The sequence below is a fragment of the Rhinatrema bivittatum genome, chromosome 6 (assembly GCF_901001135.1).
Source record: "Rhinatrema bivittatum chromosome 6, aRhiBiv1.1, whole genome shotgun sequence".
Taxonomy (NCBI): Eukaryota; Metazoa; Chordata; class Amphibia; order Gymnophiona; family Rhinatrematidae; genus Rhinatrema; species Rhinatrema bivittatum.
The window spans coordinates 207,247,159-207,269,006 of record NC_042620.1 but is presented as its reverse complement, the minus strand read 5'-3'; the positions used below and the strand labels follow the sequence as shown (position 1 = coordinate 207,269,006).

The window sequence follows — 21,848 nt, the reverse complement described above, 5'->3', positions numbered from 1 at the left end:
TATTATATAGAAAATAAATATAAAAGGGATAGAGTAAATGAAGTGTGAATACAGTATAAATACAAAAGATGAAAGAGCTCAAAAATTAAGGTACAGTTGAAAAAATCTTAATAGCAAAAAACAGTGAGATAACCCATGATTTGGGTTAAAAGACTCGATTAGGTAGCATTAGATGTCTGGGAAGGCTTGACGGAAAAGCCATGTTTTTAGCTTTTTTTTGAACTCCTGATGACTTGGTTCTAGTCTTAGATCTGGGGGGAGCGCGTTCCATTGGTGGGGGCCTCCTGAAGATAGTGCTCTTTTGCTCAGTGATGATTTTACCTGTGGGGCTTGCAATGTGCCTTTGTATGCGCTTCTAATTGGTCTGGATGAAGTATGAGGTTGGAGTTGGGTGCTTAACATGATCGGAGCAAGATTGTATGTTGCTTTGTGAATAATTGTGAGCACTTTATAGAGGATCCTGTGGTTAATAGGAAGCCAATGTAGGTTACGAAGGATTGGAGTGATGTGATCTCTTTTATTAGAGTTTGTAAATATTCTGGCAGCGGCGTTTTGAACCATTTGTAAGGGTTTGATGGTATTTGAGGGTAGACCGAGAAGGAGGGAGTTGCAATAATCGAGCTTAGATAGTATGATGGATTGAAGTACTAGCCGGAAGTCAGAGAAGTGAAGGAGGGGTTTTAGCTTTCTGAGGACTTGAAGTTTGTAAAAGCAGTCCTTTGCGGTATTGTTTACAAACTTTTTTAGGTTTAGATTGTTGTCTAGCCAGGCTCCAAGATCCCTGACGTCTGGTGAGAACTTGCTAATTGAGTTTGGTTGAGAGGAGCTTGAAGAGATGGTGAGGGGATCTTGGGAGATAATGAGCATTTCGGTTTTGTTGTCATTCAATACTAAATTGAGGCTTGAGAGTAAGTCTTTAATTGGCTGTAGACAGTCATTCCAGTAGCTGATCGTTTTTTGAAGGGATTCTGAAATCAGGATAAGGATTTGGATGTCATCTGCGTAGAGGTAATGGATAAGCTTGAGGTTTGAGAGCAGGTGGCAAAGAGGGAGGAGATAGATATTGAAGAGGGTGGGTGAGAGTGAAGATCCTTGAGGGACTCCTTGATCTGAAAGAACTGGAAGCGATTCCTTGTTGTTTATACTGACTTTATAGAATCTGTTGCTTAGGAAGGACTGAAACCAGCTGAGAGCTGAGCCTTTGATACCTATGTTGGCTAGTTGGTCTATAAGTATGGTGTGTTTTACCATATCAAAGGCAGCGGATAGATCTAGAAGAATAAGGAGGTAGGATCCATCCAAGGACGTCTTTGCTGCGAGATCGATGGCATCCCTCGCCAGCAGCTATGGCTGACAATAGCTTTGCTAGCATGCATTAAAACCAAAGGTGCACGAATCCAGGCAGGGCCTCCAATGCCCCCCCTAATTCCAGCGGCTCAGGGCCCCCCCCCCCCCAAGATCATCAGCATCCATGGTGCCCGAAAGCCATAGGCAAGTGATGGGACAACATAATGCCCCTTCGGGACACCACCAAAGAGCATAGAGGGCACCAGACCACTGCACTTGGATGCCATGAGTAAATGGCGACCCCGGTTTAAGGCCGAAATCCGTCACTTGAGGGCTTCAGTGGCACTCAAGGGCTCTCAAGATCCCCGGTGGTCGATGGCCTCGGGGATGACCAGGACGCTCAATGGCGATCCTAGCGCTTCATTGGTGGTGCTCGACATTGTCAAGAGCAGCAAAAAAAGCATTGTTGATCATCATTCCCGATGGCCTCCATGGCGGCCCTGCACCTTGATGGCATCAAGGCCACACACTGCAAAGGCCCAGAGGGTGGTTGTGGCATTGAGGCTATGTACCTCAACGGCATCCGGGGTGGCCACTCACACACCTCAACGGTAAGGATGGCACATCGATACATTAAAGGTCGGTGCCGCTACTCCACTTCATCAAGCCCAAGGCGCTCAGTGACTCCGAGCATTAAGACTCCACATCCACAAATGCCTATGGCACAGAAGGCCCTTATGGCATCGAGGGCAGTTATGCACTCTAATGGCATCGAAGGTGCCCTGGCACCTCAACGGCATTAAGGGTGACCATGGCACTCATTAGCAGTCCTGGTTCTCAATGCAATCCTGACATTGATGTGTCAGATCAACAGTGTGCTGGTCACAGATTTGCACAAGCAACAATTACTGGGCATGGCACCGAAGGTGCAGCAGCAAGCTGCTTGCCCGAGCTCCTTCTCACTCTTTCTCGCAAGGAGTCTGCATGCCATCACCGGCAAGCAGGAGGAGAGGCTACGTCATCCAGGGTTCCTGCCCGTGGAGACTAGTTCCTTTGAATATAGGGAGGATGAGCTTTTTCCCCCACAGGAACAGCGTGGTCCTTGATCTCTGCACTGTCTGAATCTCCATCAATGCCGACTGATCAGGAAACGACATGAACTCCTGCCCAGGTATAACTCAGGCGAGTCCCCAGGCTCAGCGGCCTACACAGATCACCCATGGACTGCATTCAATCAGTCCTGCCAGCACTTGACAAAAGGTACAAAAACAGACAGAGCAAGGAGAGGACCCAGATACTAAACTCCGATGCAGTATTTTTTTTTTTCCTTTTTAAGGAATAGAAATAGACTCTGCCAGACTGCACAGTGACTAAGGCCCGCCATGCAGCTGGCAGACAGAGAAAAGAAGAAAAAGGAAAAGAAATAAAACTACAGTAAATGAAAGAAACAGCTGCAGCTCTAGAAAAAAAATCACTTACAAAAGCTGTATGGAGAGAGCAAAGCTGAATACCGTGACATACACGGCTCCCGCGACCACACAGCTCCGCAGGAAAAAAAAAAAAAAGAGATTGAGGGACACTGCCTAGGGGGCAGGGTGATGATTACAGCTGCAAATGCTCAGTAGGGTCTTTTTGAAAGTTCTAGATTCTTTGATATCAAAGTTCCATGCTGGGCTCCATCCAATGTCACCCATGTATGAGGACTACCATCCAGATGTTCACGGAGAATTATTTAAGTTTTCCTAAACTATATAAAGCTTGGTTACTTCTGCTTTAAATAATGTTTAGTTATGTACTAATTCTGTGGCCTTTTAAAGATGCTTTCAACGATGCTTATTTTTCATCCTTTGGTTTATTATTGATAGTTTGCAGAACTATGCTTATTGCTTGTATTTGTGCAGTTTTATGATATTTGTATTTGTTATGTGTTACATAATTTTGCTTACAGTCTTTATTGGATAGGCAGTTTATAATTAAAAATTAATCTGTCGTGGAGAAGAAATTTGAAAATCATTCATTCAAGCTGGCAGGGCTCTTACTTTTATATTCAGATCGGTATGCCAAACGTTATGGTACGCTGCTATGAGATTAAGGAAAACACAGTCCCTGTTGTAAGGTTCTTTTAAATCCATTTTCAGCGAATGGTATCAGCACAAGTACTTAGTCACAAGTATTTAGACCTTGTCCGAAACCCTCTGAGCAATACTCTGGATTGTTTTCACCTCTTAAACTGGCCGATACTGTAAAGTGCGCTCGGCTGAGCGCACTGTTTAACATGTGCATGAACGCACGTTTTCAACGAGTGTACTACCCTTATACTGTAAGGGGTTTAGCGTGTCGAAAACGCGTGGCCAACCCCCCTGGAAATTAATAGCGCTCATCACATGCAAATGCATATTGATGAGGCTATTAGTTATTCACCCAGGATACTAAAAGTAAAGTGTGCGGCCAATCCCAAGGGCAGGCGTTAATTTCTGAGCAGCCAGAAAAAGTGTACAGAAAAGCAGAAAACTGCTTTTCTGTACACCCTCAGACTTAATATCCTAGTGATATTAAGTCGAAGTAACCAAAAATGTAAAAAAAAAATATGTGAACGGACGATCAATTTTACTGGCATCTGTTTTCCTAACCTATGGCTGTCAGCGGGTTTGGAAAACAGACACGTGTAAAATTGAGTGTCTGTTTCCTGAACCCGCTGATAAGTCACCTCTCCTGGGTGCCACTAATAAGGAGGCGCTAGGGACGCGCTATCATCCTAGTGCCTCCTTTTTACGCGGCCCCTCATTTAAATACAGGATCATGCACCCAGGAGAGGTGGCTGGGCGCATGTTGAGAGAGCGGGCGTTCAACACAGGGCACCTGTTCTCCCGCGCTTCTTATTGAATCGGCCTGAAACTATGCAGTGTACAATCATACGCTCCAGGACTTTACAGTAGATAGCAGCAATATAGTGCAACAGTTGGGATGTCTGGTTTGGATTAAACATTGGCAATTAATGGATCATTGTTTGGAGGATTTAAGATTCTGTATAATTGAACATGTTGATCTGAAAAAAGTGTTTGATTAGGAAGCAACAAAGATTTATTTTTAATTGGAATACCATGGAAACAGATGGAATGAATGTTGACATTGAATGGAAGGTGTTTTTATAGATTTGTTGAGAATATCTAACAAATCAGTTTCTTCTGCTAGATTGACAAGTATTGTCATCAGTGAATTAGCCATACGTCTCTCATTGGAGGATCTAAATTTGAAGCGGGTCTTTGAGTGATGTATTTAAGGTAAGACATTGCGGGAGGATATGGAACTAAGTGCGGTTGTAAGCATGCGTTAGCCTGCTTTGGGTGAATTTGTTTTAGAGTATGGTTCGAAATCTTTGGAGTTACGGTAGGTAAGTTTACATTGATTTTGGTGAGAATTTTTGAATGATGAGATGATGGGTTATTAGAGTTCTTTTTATTTTGTAGAAAGATTTGTGAATTCTGTGTGAACATTTAAATAGATGTGCAGTTAGATTAGGAGACTGCGTATGCAGTAAAAAAGTTCTTTATACGCATGTGTTGGCGTTTTCGTGATAGAACTATGGTTTTGGAAGTTGATGGAGAAGATCTTTCAGCGAAACTATTTGAGTGTAACATCTTTGATATTTAGCTGTGATGATCCGTGTGGAAGTACAATATAAATGTGTAGTGGGTAGGGTTGAAGATTGCAATAAAAATGTGAAGCCGTATAATTTATATATAAGATGGTTGTGCGGTCAATTGTGTATATATTTTTTGGCGTTTTAGATTATGATCTGTTTATAAGGTGGCAAGAAGAGTTAGTGAAGACATTTGGGTAAGTTTACATTGTAACTGTGGGGGTTATAAGAGGTTATTCATGTGTCTTATTTAAATATTGTATTGAATACGTTTTGAGTAACAGGGGTTTTCTAATCAATTATTGTGTGTTTGTTTTTAGGTACTATATGAATGCATCAAAACAATGTGATATTGTATTTAGGATTTACAGCTTTGTGAAATATACAAGATAAAAGATATTGTATTTAGCGCCAACATTTTTTGTGATATTATGTATTGGTATTTTATGTTGTATTGAATGTGGGGCTATTTTGTATGTTTTGGGTTTGTTTTGGTATACGGTACTTTTAATTGGGTGGGTCCCCTGAAGACTACTTTTTTGTTCATTGAAACTGTCCTAGTTGGGTTGTGTAATATTGGGCTGTGCAATATTTGGGTGGGGTTTTAATGTTATGTGTTGAAAAAATTACTGATTGTAATGTATATTAAAGTTTCAAAAGAACACCGTTTTTTGATTTTTTGTGAATAATGATAATTTAATGGTGTAGGATTGATTACCCTTGTCTGTTTTACCGTGATGGTGAGAATCCAAACCATTTCTATATTAACCACAAGGGTGAACAGAAAGGTCTGTCTTTATTTAATTACGCTTACTAAAACTCATTTATGATCACCTACAGTTATTTGAATTCCTTAGTAATGGGAAGACTATATGCAAAATTATGCACACTACAGTATGCCAGAAAAATAAAACCTCAGGATCAAAAATTAGGCTGATGCAATCCAGTGTGCTCAGTGTAGCGCACATCTTGCCACACAGTTGGCCGCGCTACAATATCTCACCATGTAATAATGCGATTAGCGCATCCAAAACGCGCATCCAAACCAGTGCGTAGTTAATAGCGCTCATTCCATGTAAATGCCATGTAAATGAGGCTATTAGGTTTTACCCCGTATGCAAAAAATTATCATGCACCCAAGGCACATGTTTTTACTCCCAAAAATTAACGCTAGCCCTGGAGCTGGCATTAAGTCTTAAGGTGCTCCAAGCTTCCACAAAAGAGAAGAAAATACTGCTTTTCTGTGGTTCCTCCTACTTAATATCAGCACGATACTAAGTAGGAGGAACCACAGAAAGCAGCATCAGGGGAAAAAAAAAAGTCTTGATGATGATCAGGTTAGGAAAATGGATGCTCAATTTATGGTATGTTTTCCTAACCAGCTCACAGCCACATCTCCTGGGTGCCCGATGCAATGGACGCGCTAGGGATGCACAATTTATCCCTAGCGTGTTCTTTTTAGCGTGGCAGCTCATTTGCCTATTGCATTGGGTGCCCAGGAGAGAGGGATGTGTGTGTATTGAAAAAACATGCGCCCAGTTTGGACGCATGATTTTTCAGCCTTGATACTGCATCGACCCCACAGTTTGTAACACAGTTATTCACCTTAAACTTTACATTTATAGAACATCTGAAATGTACTTGCATCCACCACTGGAATCAATAACCTCTCAATATACCTCTATCATTTAGTACTTAATTCCAAAAGGTGACGGGAATCCTATTATTCAATTACAAAGAAACACAAGGAGATGAAGTGACTTGCCTAGACAAAACTGCAGTTGTAAGAACACCACATACCTAGTTTTTTCGCTAACTGCTGAGCAAGCTGGCCTTTTCCAGAAGCCAGGTTCCCATCCACAGTGATGATCTTGCTATAGTCAGTGAATTTCTTCAAAGAACTCTCTCCCAGTACATAAGCCCACCAACCATAACGCAACTGCTGCTGAGAGCTCATGTGGATCCATCGCTGAGAGAGAGAAAAGCATAAACAGCAAATGACAGAAGGCACTGACAGATCCCTGCAATAAAAGCTGCACATAATGAAGATTTCCTTCAATTTATCTTTATTGTGCCATTATTCTGCACTTTTCCCTCCTCCGGCAGCTTTACACAGTATAGGTCAGGTCTAAGCGGCCTGACCTCCTCAAACTGAAGAGAGAAAGCACAGGGTTTTCTGAAGACAGAAGCATGAATTAGACATGACAAGTGGCAATGACATCCAACAGTGCCAAACAGATCTCTCTTTCTAGCCCAGTAAAGTTTTACTAGTGATTATTCAGAGTTCCCACGTGTGCACTGCCTCGTGAACCCTTCAGTTGACTGTAGAGCTTAGCTTTAGCTAGGTAGTCTACTCTCAGAGTGGTGGGTGGGTATTAAGCATGGCTAACCCTATCTATGGAGAACCCTTTTTATGGTAAGTAAACTCGCTTTCCCTATCGACAATCATGCTGAATTAGCCATGACACATGGGGAGACCAAAGCTGAGGGTTGCATACTGGAGCACTGTGGCACAGAAATGAGCAATCAAGGTTTTTTCCTCTTATTTTACAGTACAGCAAAACATCCACACTGCCAGTTCACAAAACAAAACAGGTCAGCTATTCGAGGGGCTACCTTTCCCTTTTTACTCACATAGGTCAGCTATATTAAGCTGGCTTCCCCTGGAGACCTGGGGGCCTCCCTTTGCTCGCGCTCTCTCTCTGTCTACCTTATATCCCTCACCCAGAATTCCCTATCTTAAGATGTTCCAGGACCAGATAGCTGGGACCAGTCCTTAAGGTATTCTGAGGTCCCTTGGCATATACACTCTGTTACATACCCTTCCCCTCAGCTCAACCTTACTGGATTAAGCATCTGTCTGTGCTAGGACTACCTCCCTGGGGTGAGAAAATGCCTCATTCCGGTAAGCTTTTCAGTCCTCCCCTGTGGAGTCCCATTCTCCATAGTCCTAATATCCTGGACTAGGTTGGGACTTCTTCGTTGGTTCTTTCAAAGTCTAAAGTCTGCTTTGTTTGGGCTAGTCCTCAGGTGGTCCCAGAGTGCCTCAAACTGTGGGCAGTCCTGATCTATTACTACTTACTGGGAATGGGAGTTGAGACAGTTTTCTGACCTCCATATGGGCTGCCCTGCAGTAGTTATCAGTACCACTTGACAGGTGAGATACTGTTGTTGGTCCCCATGTACACATGCAAGGATTGCCGCCTTCTTATAGTTGATACCCACCCTTTCAACTTCCAAATGATTGTCTTGCCACATTGCTAATCTATCGACACTGGGGTGGGGACTTCATTCAATTTGACTGGAATCATGAAGTCTGCCAGTCCTAGATGTGGACCATCCAACAGGTTGCAGCTTCACAAAGGTATGGGCCCACTCATGTTCCCATTCTTCATTCTCAAGGTGGGGGCCCATCCTTGTCAACATGCTCCTTTGGACTGAGCTCAAACGCACTCACCAAGGGGCTCATTCTTCTCTTCCTTTGGCTGATCGTGCTGTCTCTTGCTTTGCTCTGCTACTTAGTGCTTCCATTCGAGATCTTCCAGCCATAGGCACTCCTCATCCATATGGTCCGTAGTCTTACAGTGGTAGCATTCCGAGAGAGACCTTCTCCACTTTAACCTTGTTGTCCCCTCCATGAGTTTCTCCCCTTCCTTCATATAATAGGGGCAACAGTCTTCTTCATGTCCAGTCCCAACACAGAGGGCACAAAAGGAAAAAGGGTCCCAACCTTCATTATTTTATTTATGAGTGTTTTATATACCATCATTCCCTGTGTGAATCACTAGACCACAACAGTGTACACTCACAGACAAAGGATGAGCTACAAACACAGGTATACACAATCCAAATCTAAGGGTATACACTTCAAAGACAGACATTACTCAGGTGGACAGGTGCTTCCCTAGCTCCTTTTCTCCTTCGACGTCACTTCTCACTTAAGGGTTCTCTCTCTTTAGTCTCTCATGTAGGCTGTACAACTAGGCCAACATCCATGGCCTATCCTCCTCAGTACCAAAAGTCTTTGGTCAAATGCCCTCACCTGCCACAATTGAAACAAGGCAAGGAGCCTGCTGATTGTCCCCTGAATACCAAGGTGGGAACATCCTGTGCCGAGGATGGTTGTTGGGTCACTTTACTCTGTTATGATTGGACGTCAGGACAGGGTATCCCTCTACCCTCAACCGATCAACCGGATAGTCTGTTGCAAACTGGGCTTAACAGAAGGCTTCAGCCATCTCTATGGCAGAATCCAGGGTAAGCTTGGCATGCTGGCATACCTACCGCTGCATGGCTGGTTGTAGGCCTCCTATGAATGGTTCAAGCAAGACTATGTTGGTGACTCCACAGCCAGACTTCCCATCTGGTTGTAGCCTTTTCCATTCAAGGTCTATAAGACGATGAAAAAGATTTCTGGGGCTTTCTCCAGCGTGCAGGATCCATTTCTGGAAGCATAGCAGATATGCCTTCAGAGTCTAGTTGGCCCTCTCTCCAGTAGGGTCACCTTCACGTCCATATAACTAGCCCTTCCGACCAGGTTTGCAAACTGATATGCAGCTTGGCTATTGCCAGTCAGCAGGTAGTTAACATGGCGTCTGGCCATTCAGGTAGTCCGCTCAAAGTTCACCAGAAGAGCTTCCGTGTCTTCTCCCAGACCTAAACTTTGGTATCATAGGAACTGTCTAAGCACATTGTGAAATCCCAGCTTATTACAGAACCCCATTTCCTGGCTGTACCTTCCTGCAAGGTTTTCAGTTCCTTGAGGCGGCATTAATAGTAATCCCCCTGGGCTTCCAGATCAGCCTGCAACTGCACCTGCTCCTCTGGAAGGATCTATAATCAACTGTGCCATACTAGTCTGTTTTCAGAGGGTCCCACCCTGTTCAGTCTTTCCTTTCTTTTAAAGCAGGCAATAAAACAATCTGCTGGTTCAGATGTGCAGGGATAGACTTTTTTTTTTTTTTTTAAATTATTTTAATTTCCTAAGGCTAACATACTGGTCTCCTGACTATCCAGGCAGGGCTACTCCCTTTGGCTTACTATAAACTCAGGCTGTTTATTTATTTATTTAAACAGTTTTATATACCGTTGCACGGACAATATCCATCTCAACGGCTGTTTCAGTGAGACCCCAAATTAAAAACAAAATAAAACCAAACTTCTCTTGAGCACTGCTCTGTACATCCCCTATCTCGAGTTTTCTATAAAACAGTCGTCTTTAAGAAAGCACTAAACACTTTTCTGTCTTGAGATGAGGATTTCTGCCTAGCACAGAAAATCCCATTACTGCAACCATATGTGGCACAGAGATAAGCAGTCAAGGATTTTCCCTCTTTTAAATGCTTTATTTTACAGTGCAGCAAAACAGCCACATTCATAGGAAAACATCAAAACAGGTCAACTATATTAAGAAGTTGGCTTTTCCTGGAGTCCCAGGGCCTCCCTCTGCTCTCTCTCAGCCTACCTTATATCTCTCACTCATAGGAGATATCCTGTACCTAGAATTCCCTGTCTTAAGGTATTCTGGCACAAGATATCTGGGAGGTGTCCTTAATGCGTTCTGAGGCCCCTGAGCATTACAAGCACAAACTCAATAGGTAATTGATTTCCCTGTGAACAGTAGACTACTGGGTGAACAGGCTGTGCAAAACTGCTTGCCCAAAATTACTGTCACTTCTGGATAGATTGTTCTGACAGCAGTGGGATGTAAAGGTGTGAACTAATAACCAAACTGCACCTTTACACATCTTCAAAAGAACAGCTCTTACGTGAGGAACAGATATCTATGGCTCTTACTCGGTGAGCCCTGACAGTCTGATTTGGAGGCTAGCTAGCTGGATAAAGTACGTTTGGCAACAGCCAAGCTCAATCTGTTAGGATTACAGCTGAGTTAAGAACAAAAGAACATGCCATACTGGGTCAGACCAAGGGTCCATCAAGCCCAGCATCCCGTCTCCAGCAGTGGCCAATCCAGGCCACAAGAACCTGGCAAGCACCCAAAAACCAAGTCTATCCCATGTCACTGTTGCTAGTAATAGCACTGGCTATTTTCTAAGTCAGCTTAATTAATAGTAGGTAATGGACATCTCCTCCAAGAACTTATCCAATCCTTTTTTAAACCCAGCTACACTAACTGCACTAACCACATCCCCTGGCAACAAATTCCAGAGTTTAATTGTGCGTTGAGTGTAAAAGAACTTTCTCCAATTAGTTTTAAATGTGCCACATGCTAACTTCATGGAGTGCCCACTGGTCCTTGTATTATCCAAAAGAGTAAATAACCGATTTACATTTACCCATTCTGGACCTCTCATGATTTTAAACATCTCTATCATATCCTCCTCAGCTGTCTCTTCTCCAAGCTGAACAGTCCTAACCTCTTTAGTCTTTCCACATAAGGGAGCTGTTTCATCCCCTTTATCATTTTGGTCGCCCTTCTCTGTAGCTTCTCCATCACAACTATATCTTTTTTGAGATGCGGTGACCAGAATTGTACACAGTATTCAAGGTGCGGTCTCACCATGGAGCGATACAGAGGCATTATGACATTTTACATTTTATTCACCAATCCCTTTCTAATAATTCTCAACATTGTTTGCTTTTTTGACTGCCGCAGCATACTGAACCGACGATTTCAATGTGTTATCCACTATGATGCCTAGATCTCTTTCTTGGGCGGTAGCGCCTAATATGGAACCTACCATTGTGTAACTATAGCATGGGTTATTTTTCCTTATATGCATCACCTTGCACTTATCCACATTAAATTTCATCTGCCATTTGAATGCCCAATTTTCTAGTCTCACAAGGTCTTCTTGCAATTTATCACAATCCACTTGTGATTTAACTACTCTGAATAATTTTGTATCATCTGCAAATTAGATTACCTCACTCGTCTTATTTCTTTCCAGATCATTTGTAAATATATTGAAAAGCACAGGTCCCAATACAGATCCCTGAGGCACTCCACTGCCCACTCTCCTCCACCTAGAAAATTGTCCATTTAATCCTAATCTGTTTCCTGTCTTTTAGCCAGTTTGTTTCCGCCCAGGACACTGCCTGGGCTCTACTGGAATGGGCCTTGACTTGTAGCGGTGGAGGCTTGCCTGCCTCTACGTAGGCCGCCTTGATTACTTCTTTGATCCAGCGGGCTATGGTTACCCGCGAGGCTGCTTCTCCTTGTTTCTTCCTGCTGTGAAGGTCGAATAGGTGGTCCGTCTTTCGTACGGGTTCCGACCTTTCCAGGTATCTGACTAGGATTCTGCCGTTAAGGTGGCTGCTTGACCTCTTCTCAGGAAGTGGGAAACGTCCGGATGAGATGTTAGGCTAATGCCTTCCACTTTGGTTCCGAAGCATGCCAACGCGGCCACCTGAACCTTGATGGAGTCTAGGGACAATCCCTTCTGTAAGCCGTCCTGCAGGAATTCCAGGATCGTGGGAATTTTGGCTGTCCACGGAAGGGTGTCGTGGTCTTCGCACCAGGCTTCGAATATTCTCCATATTCATATGTAGGTTAGCGATGTGGAGAACTTGCGTGCTCGAAGCAGGGTGTCAATCACCGCCCTCGAGTATCCGCTTTTCTTCAGGCGTGTCCTCTCAATGGCCAGACCGTAAGAGAGAACAGAGTTGGGTCGTCGTGTAGGATCGGGCCTTGCTGGAGCAGATCCCTATGTGGAGGTAGAGGGAGAGGGCTCCCCGTCATGAGTCTTCGCATGTCTGCATACCACAGCCTTCTTGGCCAGTCCGGGGCCACTAGAAGTACTAGTCCCCTGTAGTGCTCTATTTTGCGGATGATACCACCCAGTAGTGGCCATGGGGGGGGAAAGGCGTATAAGCAAGTCTTCCTGTGGCCAGGTCTGGACGAGGGCATCGATCCCTTGGGATTGTGGTTCTCGTCTGCAACTGAAAAAGTTGGGAACTTGAGCGTTGGACTGGGTTGCCAGGAGATCCATGGCTGGGGTTCTCCAGCGGTTTACTATCAACTGGAAGGCTTCCATTCCCCTAGGTCTAGACTTTCTCTGCTGAGGTAGTCCACAGTGGTGATGTCTTTTCCCGCGATGTGGCGGCTGAGATCCCCTGTAGGTTTGCTTCCGCCCACGCCATTAGGGAATCTATTTCCAGGGACACCTGTTGGCTTCTGGTCCCCCCCTGGCGGTTGATGTAGGCAACTGTTGTGGCGTTGTCCGACATAACTCTGACCGATTTGCCCTGGAGTCTGTGACGGAACCGTAGGCAGGCTAGTCTGACCGCCCGGGCTTCCAGTCGGTTTATGTTCCACCCCGACTCTTCCTTGTTCCATTGTCCCTGGGCCGTCAGTTCCTGGCAGTGGGGTCCCTACCCTCGTAGGCTCACATCCATGGTGAGCAAGACCCAGGTTGGTGGAGATAGCCTTACTCCCTTGCTTAAATGGTCTTTTTGTTGCCACCATTGGAGCTGGTTCTGCACTTTCTCTGGGAGCTGGAGGCGAACGGAGTATTCCTGGGACAGAGATGGTCTCTGGCTGTGGTGGGAGAGGGCATCTGCCGTCACCGCCACGCTCTGCCTCCTGCACTCATGTGCCTTTCAGCTGAACGAGCAGCTAAGTCCACACCGGGAAACTCAGCTAATGGACCAAGGTGCACCTCTGAGGGACCACAGAAATCAACTCAGGAATTCTCAAATGGGGGAGGGACCTTTTGGAATCACCACAGGAGAGCGGGGCTCTCTTTTCCTTAATTCAAATTTCTCCTTCCAAACAACCCGAAGCAATCCCCAGTGGGGAGATACACGTCCACCATCTGCTGGAGAGGGCAGGGAGGGGGTAATCAGCGCCCCCAGACTCAAAGATGTCAATGAAGCTATAGACGCAGACATTAGCTCCCATGCCGGCGTCTCCTGCCGGGGTCCTTCTGGGTTCAGCTGCGAAGAAACTCTCTATACCTCCGAGTACCTGGAAAGCTATGACTACAAATGCTCATAGTTTGGGAAATAAAATCCCAGATCTGCAGGCCCTAATGACAGAGGCAGAACTGGACATCGTTGCTATCACAGAGACATGGTTCACAGAATCTCATGATTGGGATACGGCAATACCAGGCTATAACTTGTTAAGGAAGGACAGAGTGGATAGAAAAGGGGGAGGTGTGGCTCTTTATGTCAGAAATAATATCCAAGCATCTGAGCTGCAAGGAAGTTGGGGCAAGGAAGAAGCACTATGGGTCGACCTAAAAACAGATGATGGAGCATCCATTTATATTGGAGTGGTTTACAGGCCTCCAAACCAAAAGGAAGAGCTGGACAGAGATCTGGTTGAAGACATCCATAAGATAGGTAAGAAAGGGGAAGTGGTGATCGTTGGAGACTTTAATATGCCAAATGTAGACTGGAAAATCCCATCTGCAGAATCTAAAAACAGTAGAGCAATAGTGGATGCCATGCAAGTATCTTTGTTCAAACAAATGGTATTGGAACCCACAAGAGAAGGAACTATTCTCGACTTAGTGCTCAATAATGGAGATATCGTCTCTGATGTCAAGGTGGGCGCCCACCTCAGCACCAGTGATCATCAAACGGTATGGTTTAATATCACTAAAAGAATATGGAAAAGAAGCACAAAGACCAGAGTTTTACAGTTCAAAAACACAGACTTTGAGGAAATGGGGAAGTACCTAGAGGAAGAACTAAATGGATGGGAAAATGAGAGAGATGTGGATCAGCAGTGGACCAATCTAAAAGGAGCAATCGCCAAGGCAACTGCTCTATATGTTAGAAATGTAAAGAAAAGCAAAAGAAAAATGAAACCTATCTGGTTCTCAAAGGAGGTGGCTGACAAAATTAAAGCTAAAAGAACTGCATACAAGAAATACAAAAGATCCCAAAGGGAGGAGCACAAAGAAGAATATCTGATTCAACTGAGGGAGACTAAGAAATTAATCAAGTTGGCAAAAAGTCAAACGGAAGAGAGGATTGCCAAGGAGATAAAATATGGTGACAAAACATTTTTCAGATACATCAGCGAAAAGAGAAAAGTCCAAAGTGGTATAGTGAAATTGAAAGGTGGAAATGATCAATGTGTGGAGAGAGACGAAGAAATGGCAGAAATATTAAACGAATACTTCAGCTCTGTGTTCACTAAAGAAGACCCTGGAGAAGGACCATCTCTACACAACAAGAAACTGGAGGGAAGCGGAACAGAGGAAAATCCATTTACAGTAGATAATGTATGGGAAGAGCTAAAGAATCTGAAAGTGGACAAAGCCATGGGGCCTGATGGGATTCATCCAAGGATACTGAGGGAGCTCAGAGATGTGCTGGCGGGACCGCTGTGCGACCTGTTCAATAGATCCCTAGAAACGGGAATGGTGCCGAGTGATTGGAGAAGAGCGGTGGTGGTCTCGCTTCACAAGAGTGGGAACAGAGAGGAGGCTGGTAACTACAGACCGGTTAGCCTCACTTCGGTGGTGGGAAAAGTAATGGAGTCACTGTTGAAAGAGAGAATAGTGAACTATCTACAGTCGGGAGAATTGATGGACCAGAGGCAGCATGGATTCACCAGAGGAAGATCCTGTCAGACAAATCTGATTGACTTTTTTGACTGGGTAACCAAGGAATTGGATCAAGGAAGAGCACTCGAATATCATATACTTGGATTTCAGCAAAGCTTTTGATACGGTTCCTCACAGGAGACTGGTGAATAAAACGAGAAGCTTAGGAGTGAGTGCCGAGGTGGTGACCTGGATTGCAAATTGGTTGACGGACAGAAGACAATGTGTGATGGTAAATGGAACCTTCTCTGAAGAGAGAGCGGTTTTAAGTGGTGTAGCGCAAGGATCGGTGTTGGGACCGGTCCTGTTCAATATCTTTGTGAGCGACATTGCGGACGGGATAGAAGGTAAGGTTTGTCTTTTTGCGGATGACACTAAGATCTGCAACAGAGTGGACAAGCCGGAAGGAGTGGAGAGAATGAGACGAGATCTAAGGAAACTGGAAGAGTGGTCGAAGATATGGCAGCTGAGATTCAATGCCAAGAAGTGCAAAGTCATGCATATGGGGCAGTGGAAATCCGAATGAACTGTATTCGATGGGGGGGGGAAAGGCTGATGTGCACGGAGCAGGAGAGGGACCTTGGGGTGATAGTGTCTAATGATCTGAAGTCGGCGAAACAATGTGACAAGGCGATAGCTAAAGCCAGAAGAATGCTGGGCTGCATAGAGAGAGGAATATCGAGTAAGAAAAGGGAAGTGATTATTCCCTTGTACAGGTCCTTGGTGAGGCCTCACCTGGAGTACTGTGTTCAGTTCTGAAGACCGTATCTTCAAAAAGACAAAGACATGATGGAGGCGGTACAGAGAAGGGCGACCAGGAAGGTGGAGGATCTTCATCGGATGACGTACGAGGAGAGATTGAAGAATCTAAATATGTACACCCTGGAGGAAAGGAGGAGCAGAGGTGATATGATACAGACTTTCAGATACTTGAAAGGTGTTAATGATCCAAAGACAACAACAAACCTTTTCCGTAGGAAAAAAATCAGCAGAACCAGGGGTCACGATTTGAAGCTCCAGGGAGGAAGATTCAGAACCAATGTCAGGAAGTATTTCTTCACGGAGAGGGTGGTGGATGCCTGGAATGCCCTTCCGGAGGATGTGGTGAAGACCAGAACTATGAAGGACTTCAAAGGGGCGTGGGATAAACACTGTGGATCCATAAAGTCAAGAGGCCGCCAATGAAGAGTGGGTGACTCGCCAGAATGATGGCTACTGCCTGGAGACAATACCCTTATTAAATAAACATACACATGCTTACTGTGACTCCAACATCGCTCTAAGCTTCAACAGCAAGAGGAAATGTGGAAAAAAGGATTCACACTCACAAAGAGGGGAGTAGCTGGCTTGTTACGGCGGTTACTACCCCAAATCAAATAAGCCTGATACTTCACTTTCAATGCATATACAGCATAGTTCTCTGCTTCAACGGCAGGGGAGAAGAAAAACTGATACTTCACACATCCAGCAGAGCTCTCTGCTTCAAAGGCAGGGGAGAAGAAAAGAGGGTTCGCACTCACAAAGCGGGGAGTAGCTGGCTTGTTACGGCGGTTACTACACCAAACCAAATGTGCCTCATACTTCACTTTCGATGCATATCCAGCATGGCTCTCTGCTTCAACAGCATGGGAGAAGACTGATACTTCATGCATATCCAGCATAGCTCTCTGCTTCAACGGCAGGGGAGAAAAAAAGAAAACTGATACTTCACGCATATCCAGCATAGCTCCCTGCTTCAACGGCAGGGGAGAAGAAAAACAACCAATAAGGGCTGTATAACATAGTCTGGGTAAAACAAATAAGCATGGGTGTAGCTTGCTTATTGGCAGGGGAGAAGCTTGCTTATTGGCAGGGGAGAAGAAAAACTACCGATAAGGGCTGTATAACATAGTCTGGGTAAAACAAATAAGCATGGGTGTAGCTTGCTTATTGCGGCGGCTACTACCCCTAACTAATCAAGCTAGATATTTCACTTGGATGCAGCTCCATCACTGCTCTCTACATTAAAGGTGGGGGTGGAAGGGAAATAGAACCAAGAGCTAAGAGAAACAGATAAGTATGAGAGAAAAAAATGTGTGAAGCTTGCTGGGCAGACTGGATGGGCCATTTGGTCTTCTTCTGCCGTCATTTCTATGTTTCTGTTGCGTTCCAGGCAACGAAGAAACAGTTTTTGTCAGTTTTCCTTTTCTTTTAGTGTGTGGCATTGTTTTTAGAGGAAAATCGCCAAAAGAAACAGAAATAGTGAATACAATCGAGAGAGAGCTTCCTCCCCGGCGCCATCTGAGCTCCTTTAAGTTGAATTGGATCTCTCCCCTAATTACATTGTATAAGGGTCTTAAGAATTTTATACTTTGTGCATTTTTTTTCTTCTTTTCAATTTACCAACTAGGACATTGATACTCAATATAATATTGATTTATACCTCATTCATGACTGTAACCTTGGTTGGTTAAATGTATTAATCAATACTTTTATATTGACAAATTTAAATACTGTCTAATTTTGAAAATTAATAAAGTATAAATAATAAAAAAAAAGAATACTGGCAGGCTGATGTGGCCCAATGTATATGGCTTCAGAATTCAACATATGTAAATAGACTTTATTATTGATAGCCTGAAATCCAGACTGAATGGGCTTTGAGGAACAGTTTGGTAAACATTTGGATAAATACATACATAAGAACATAAGTTATCTTTACTGGGTCAGACAGAGAATCCATCAAGCCCAGCCTCCTGTTTCCAACAATGACCAATCCAGGTACAAGTATCTGGCAAGTACCCAGACATTAAATGGATCCTGTGCTACTGATGCTGAGTCTACTATAGGAGTAGCTTAGGAGTAGAGCAGAAGGATGTGAACCAGAGAAGCCAGGGTTAAAAGCCTATTGCCCAGGGCTGGCTTAAGACAATCTGCTACCTGGCAAAGAATGAAATGGCACCCTCTCCGCCCCCCCATGGCCCGGTGCAGGTGAAATCACAGAGGGCCAGGGCAGGGGGAAGGCAATGTAGGGTGACTTGCCCAAGGTCACAAGGAATGGCAATAGGATTTGAACCCTGGCTTCCATTGTTTGCAGCCCACTACTCTAACCACTCAGTTTTTGGGTCTGTTATTTTTTTGTTCTCAATCTTCAGCATTCGCACTAGGGGGTGCCGGAGAAATGTTTAATGGGGCGGAGCAGCCAAAGGCCCCCTGGGTCTAGAAATAGGACTCCTCCATTCCCTAGTGCCTGCCTCCCACTCTTCTCCAGGATCTGCCCCCTGAGGCTGTGAGAGGTTGGTGAATGGTGGGAGTCTGTGTGTGAGACACATTCTCTCTTAGGACTGATATAAGGGTATTAGATGCCTTAGACAAACCTTACAGCCTTTCATTTCCCCTTCCCTCCCCACATAATTAAAACTTATGCATTCTTTTCCACTTTAAAATGTATTAACTTCCCCAATCTAAAAAGGCAGATTGCATATGGAAAATAGACATTCAAAGTAAAAATATCACAATATATATTATATAGGCATACCTAGCAAAAAAAACAAACAAACAACACATTTTCAATAATAATAATTTACTAGACTTAATAAACTACATTTCTTATAGTAATCAAGGCAGTTTACTGGATTCCATATGATATTAGGCCTATGGTAAAGTGGACTTGTCCCACAGAAAGCCAGGAATAAACTGAACTATAATTCCAATATAATAAGCTTTCCATATCATAACTGCTAGCTCTCAACCTATGAAAAGCCATACTGCAAATATTACATCAGGCCCTAAACACCAATACACCTCCTTTTAGGAAAACAGTTTAAAGCCAGGTGATTGTAAATCTCTACACAGAAAGTAAATGCTAGCAGAATACCTAAAGTCTCAGTTACACAAGCAGACTCTCACCAAATACAGAATAAAGAGATCATAAAATATAATTTGAAATGTGCAGACAAAAACTGAACTGGAAATCACAAGAAGCCAAACTCTGTAAACAATGAAAACACAATCAAGAAATATAAAACATTAAACATACCAATAAAAATGTCAAATCAGCTGATAAATTTAGCCAATTAAAAACATGTATAAAAATGTTTAAAATATTACCAAGCACTAATAAAATATTTCAAAACAGCAGATACATCACATCCAATAATTTTAACAAGGAGTTAAAAAAAAAAAAAAGAGGCCTAGTCACCATACCTGGAACTTTAGATTTCCAGTCCTCCTGAGATTGTTGAGTATTGGAGGAGGGTGAACAAACTTTAACCTCTCTCACACACACATACCTACAGGTACTCTCACACATGCACAGGCACTTTCTCTTATAGAAACACACACTCCCACACATTCATCCCCTCCTACACACACACATGTAGTCATCCATCTACCCAGGCAGTCACCCACCCGCACACAGACACTCAAAGGGCCTAGGCTTTTTTTTCAGCCACCAATAAGATGGGGGTCCGCTGTCAGCAACCGTATCCTTCCCCTCTCTTATGCCACCAGTTGTGGGGTGGGCTGCAGCAGGAGTCTCGTTTATCCCAACATCATCTCCTGCTGCCAGGGGCCAGTCTGGCGGTAAAAGCTGCGAGACTGGCCCCCTGGCAGCAGGAAGTGACATTGGGATAAATATGACTCCTGCTGCCCAGGGTTAGGGATGTGTTACCACTGAGCGGATCGGGCAGGGGTTTGGTTTACCCCTGCTTGATCCAATGTTTGACTCTGGAGGTAAGGTAGGCGACGGCTGCAATAGAGGTGTTTTGGAGAGGCAGTTTTTGCTGTTTCAAAATTCTGCCACCTGAGGCTATCCCCTCACCCTGCCTCTTGATAGAACTACCCCTGCTACTGCCACTCCTTGCACTCTTGGGCAAGTCATTTCACACCTCCATTGCCTCAGGTACAAATTCATAAACTGATACAGTAATCTGGGCATTAAATTGTGCACTCGTTTTCAGCACACTTTTTTTTTTTTAAACTCCAGATGCACCTAAAATTTTAAATGTGCATTCAGCACAGGCCAAATACACATTTTAACACAGGAAGGGAGTGGAGGCAATCCTCACAGGCTGCCACTATCATGTAAGTAGCTACCATTTACCCACATAAATATATAATCAAACTAAATAGCAACAAACCATGTGAGATAGCCGGATAAGTACTGAATTATCTGGCTGACAGCTGCTTCCCACTGCCACATAACCAGCTAATTTGTACTTATCCTGGTAAGCGCAAGCAACCATCGCTAGTTAACTGGCTAAGTCAACAATTATCTGGTTTAGTGGCAATGGCTGTGTGCACTTACCCAGAGAGCTAGTGACTTTTTTTTTTTACCCTTTTATTTTTTTCATAGCATTGGAAACTTAACTCCAACCCTGATCCCAGGAGTTAAGTTTCCAATGCTAAAAAAGGTACGTGGGCCAGCTGCAGTCTCTCTATATCGGGGAGAACTGCTTAATGCCCTCATTTGCATGGGATTTCCATGCGAGCGCGCTAAGTAGTACTCCCGTTTAGGAACTCATTTTCTTCCTACAAAACTGCTTGCTACACCGGCAGTAAGTTTTGCGCCCATAAACTGCTCGTTCAAGCAGGAAGAAAGGTGTAGTGGACTGAACGCATCTTACTGCATCAGCCTATCAAACTGCGACTGCGAGCCCCCTGGGGACAAGTAAATACCTACAATACCTGAACATAATCCACTTTAAAATACCACATACACTTTAATTTATATTTCATCTTAATTGTTACTACATCTCATTTATAGTATAAGATTTTGGGGAAATATTTTGGTTAGGATGTTATCTTATTTTGCTTAGATCAGTTCTGATATGTTATGCTCTGATCTAGAAAACGGCTCATGAATAAACATCCGAGCAGCACTGATGCGACACCAGCACTAAGAAAGGCAGTACCCACAGACCTACATTAAACTCTACCCAAAAAAAACCCCTTCTTCAGCATCGCCTACACTGTCACTCAAACTCCACTCCCTTCCGCCTCCTCTCAATACTCCCTACCGTCACACACCCTCTTCCCCGCCTCTTACAGCTAATCCTATGACCGGCAAACGCTGTAACAGAACTCTGCGAAAGCAGGACATCTCTCGACCTCAGTCTCATTAAATAGGACAGCAGAAGCCCAATGTCGCTGGGGGCCTTTTCTGTTCTGTCGTGTGCCGAGTGACGTCAAACTGAACGTGTTTGTCTAAGTTGCGCCTGAGCTAGATAAAAGTGGACCAGCATCAAACTGCAAATCTCCAAATTTACCTTCACATCAACCCCTCAAAACATTTCTGAAACTGAACTTGAGATCACCAAATCAGAAACGGGAGGGAAAGGGCGTGAGTAGAAGGGGCAAATATTCCCTTACATAAGATGGTGATAAGGCTGGAATTATTTTTTTTAGGTGTCCTCAGG

At 44.0% G+C, this 21,848-nt stretch overlaps 1 protein-coding gene across 1 annotated transcript in view; it reads right to left on the bottom strand.

The window, feature by feature from the left end:
- Window positions 1-21,615, bottom strand: part of NDUFA10 (NADH:ubiquinone oxidoreductase subunit A10) — a 126,886-nt gene extending 105,271 nt beyond the window's left edge. The window contains exons 1-2 of the mRNA XM_029606492.1: window positions 21,479-21,615; window positions 6,728-6,896 (exon numbers count right to left, since the gene is read on the bottom strand). Coding sequence (XP_029462352.1) covers window positions 6,728-6,896; window positions 21,479-21,532 — 223 coding nt within the window. The 5' untranslated portion in view covers window positions 21,533-21,615. The remainder of the gene's footprint in view (window positions 1-6,727; window positions 6,897-21,478) is intronic.
- Window positions 21,616-21,848: the final 233 nt, after the last annotated feature.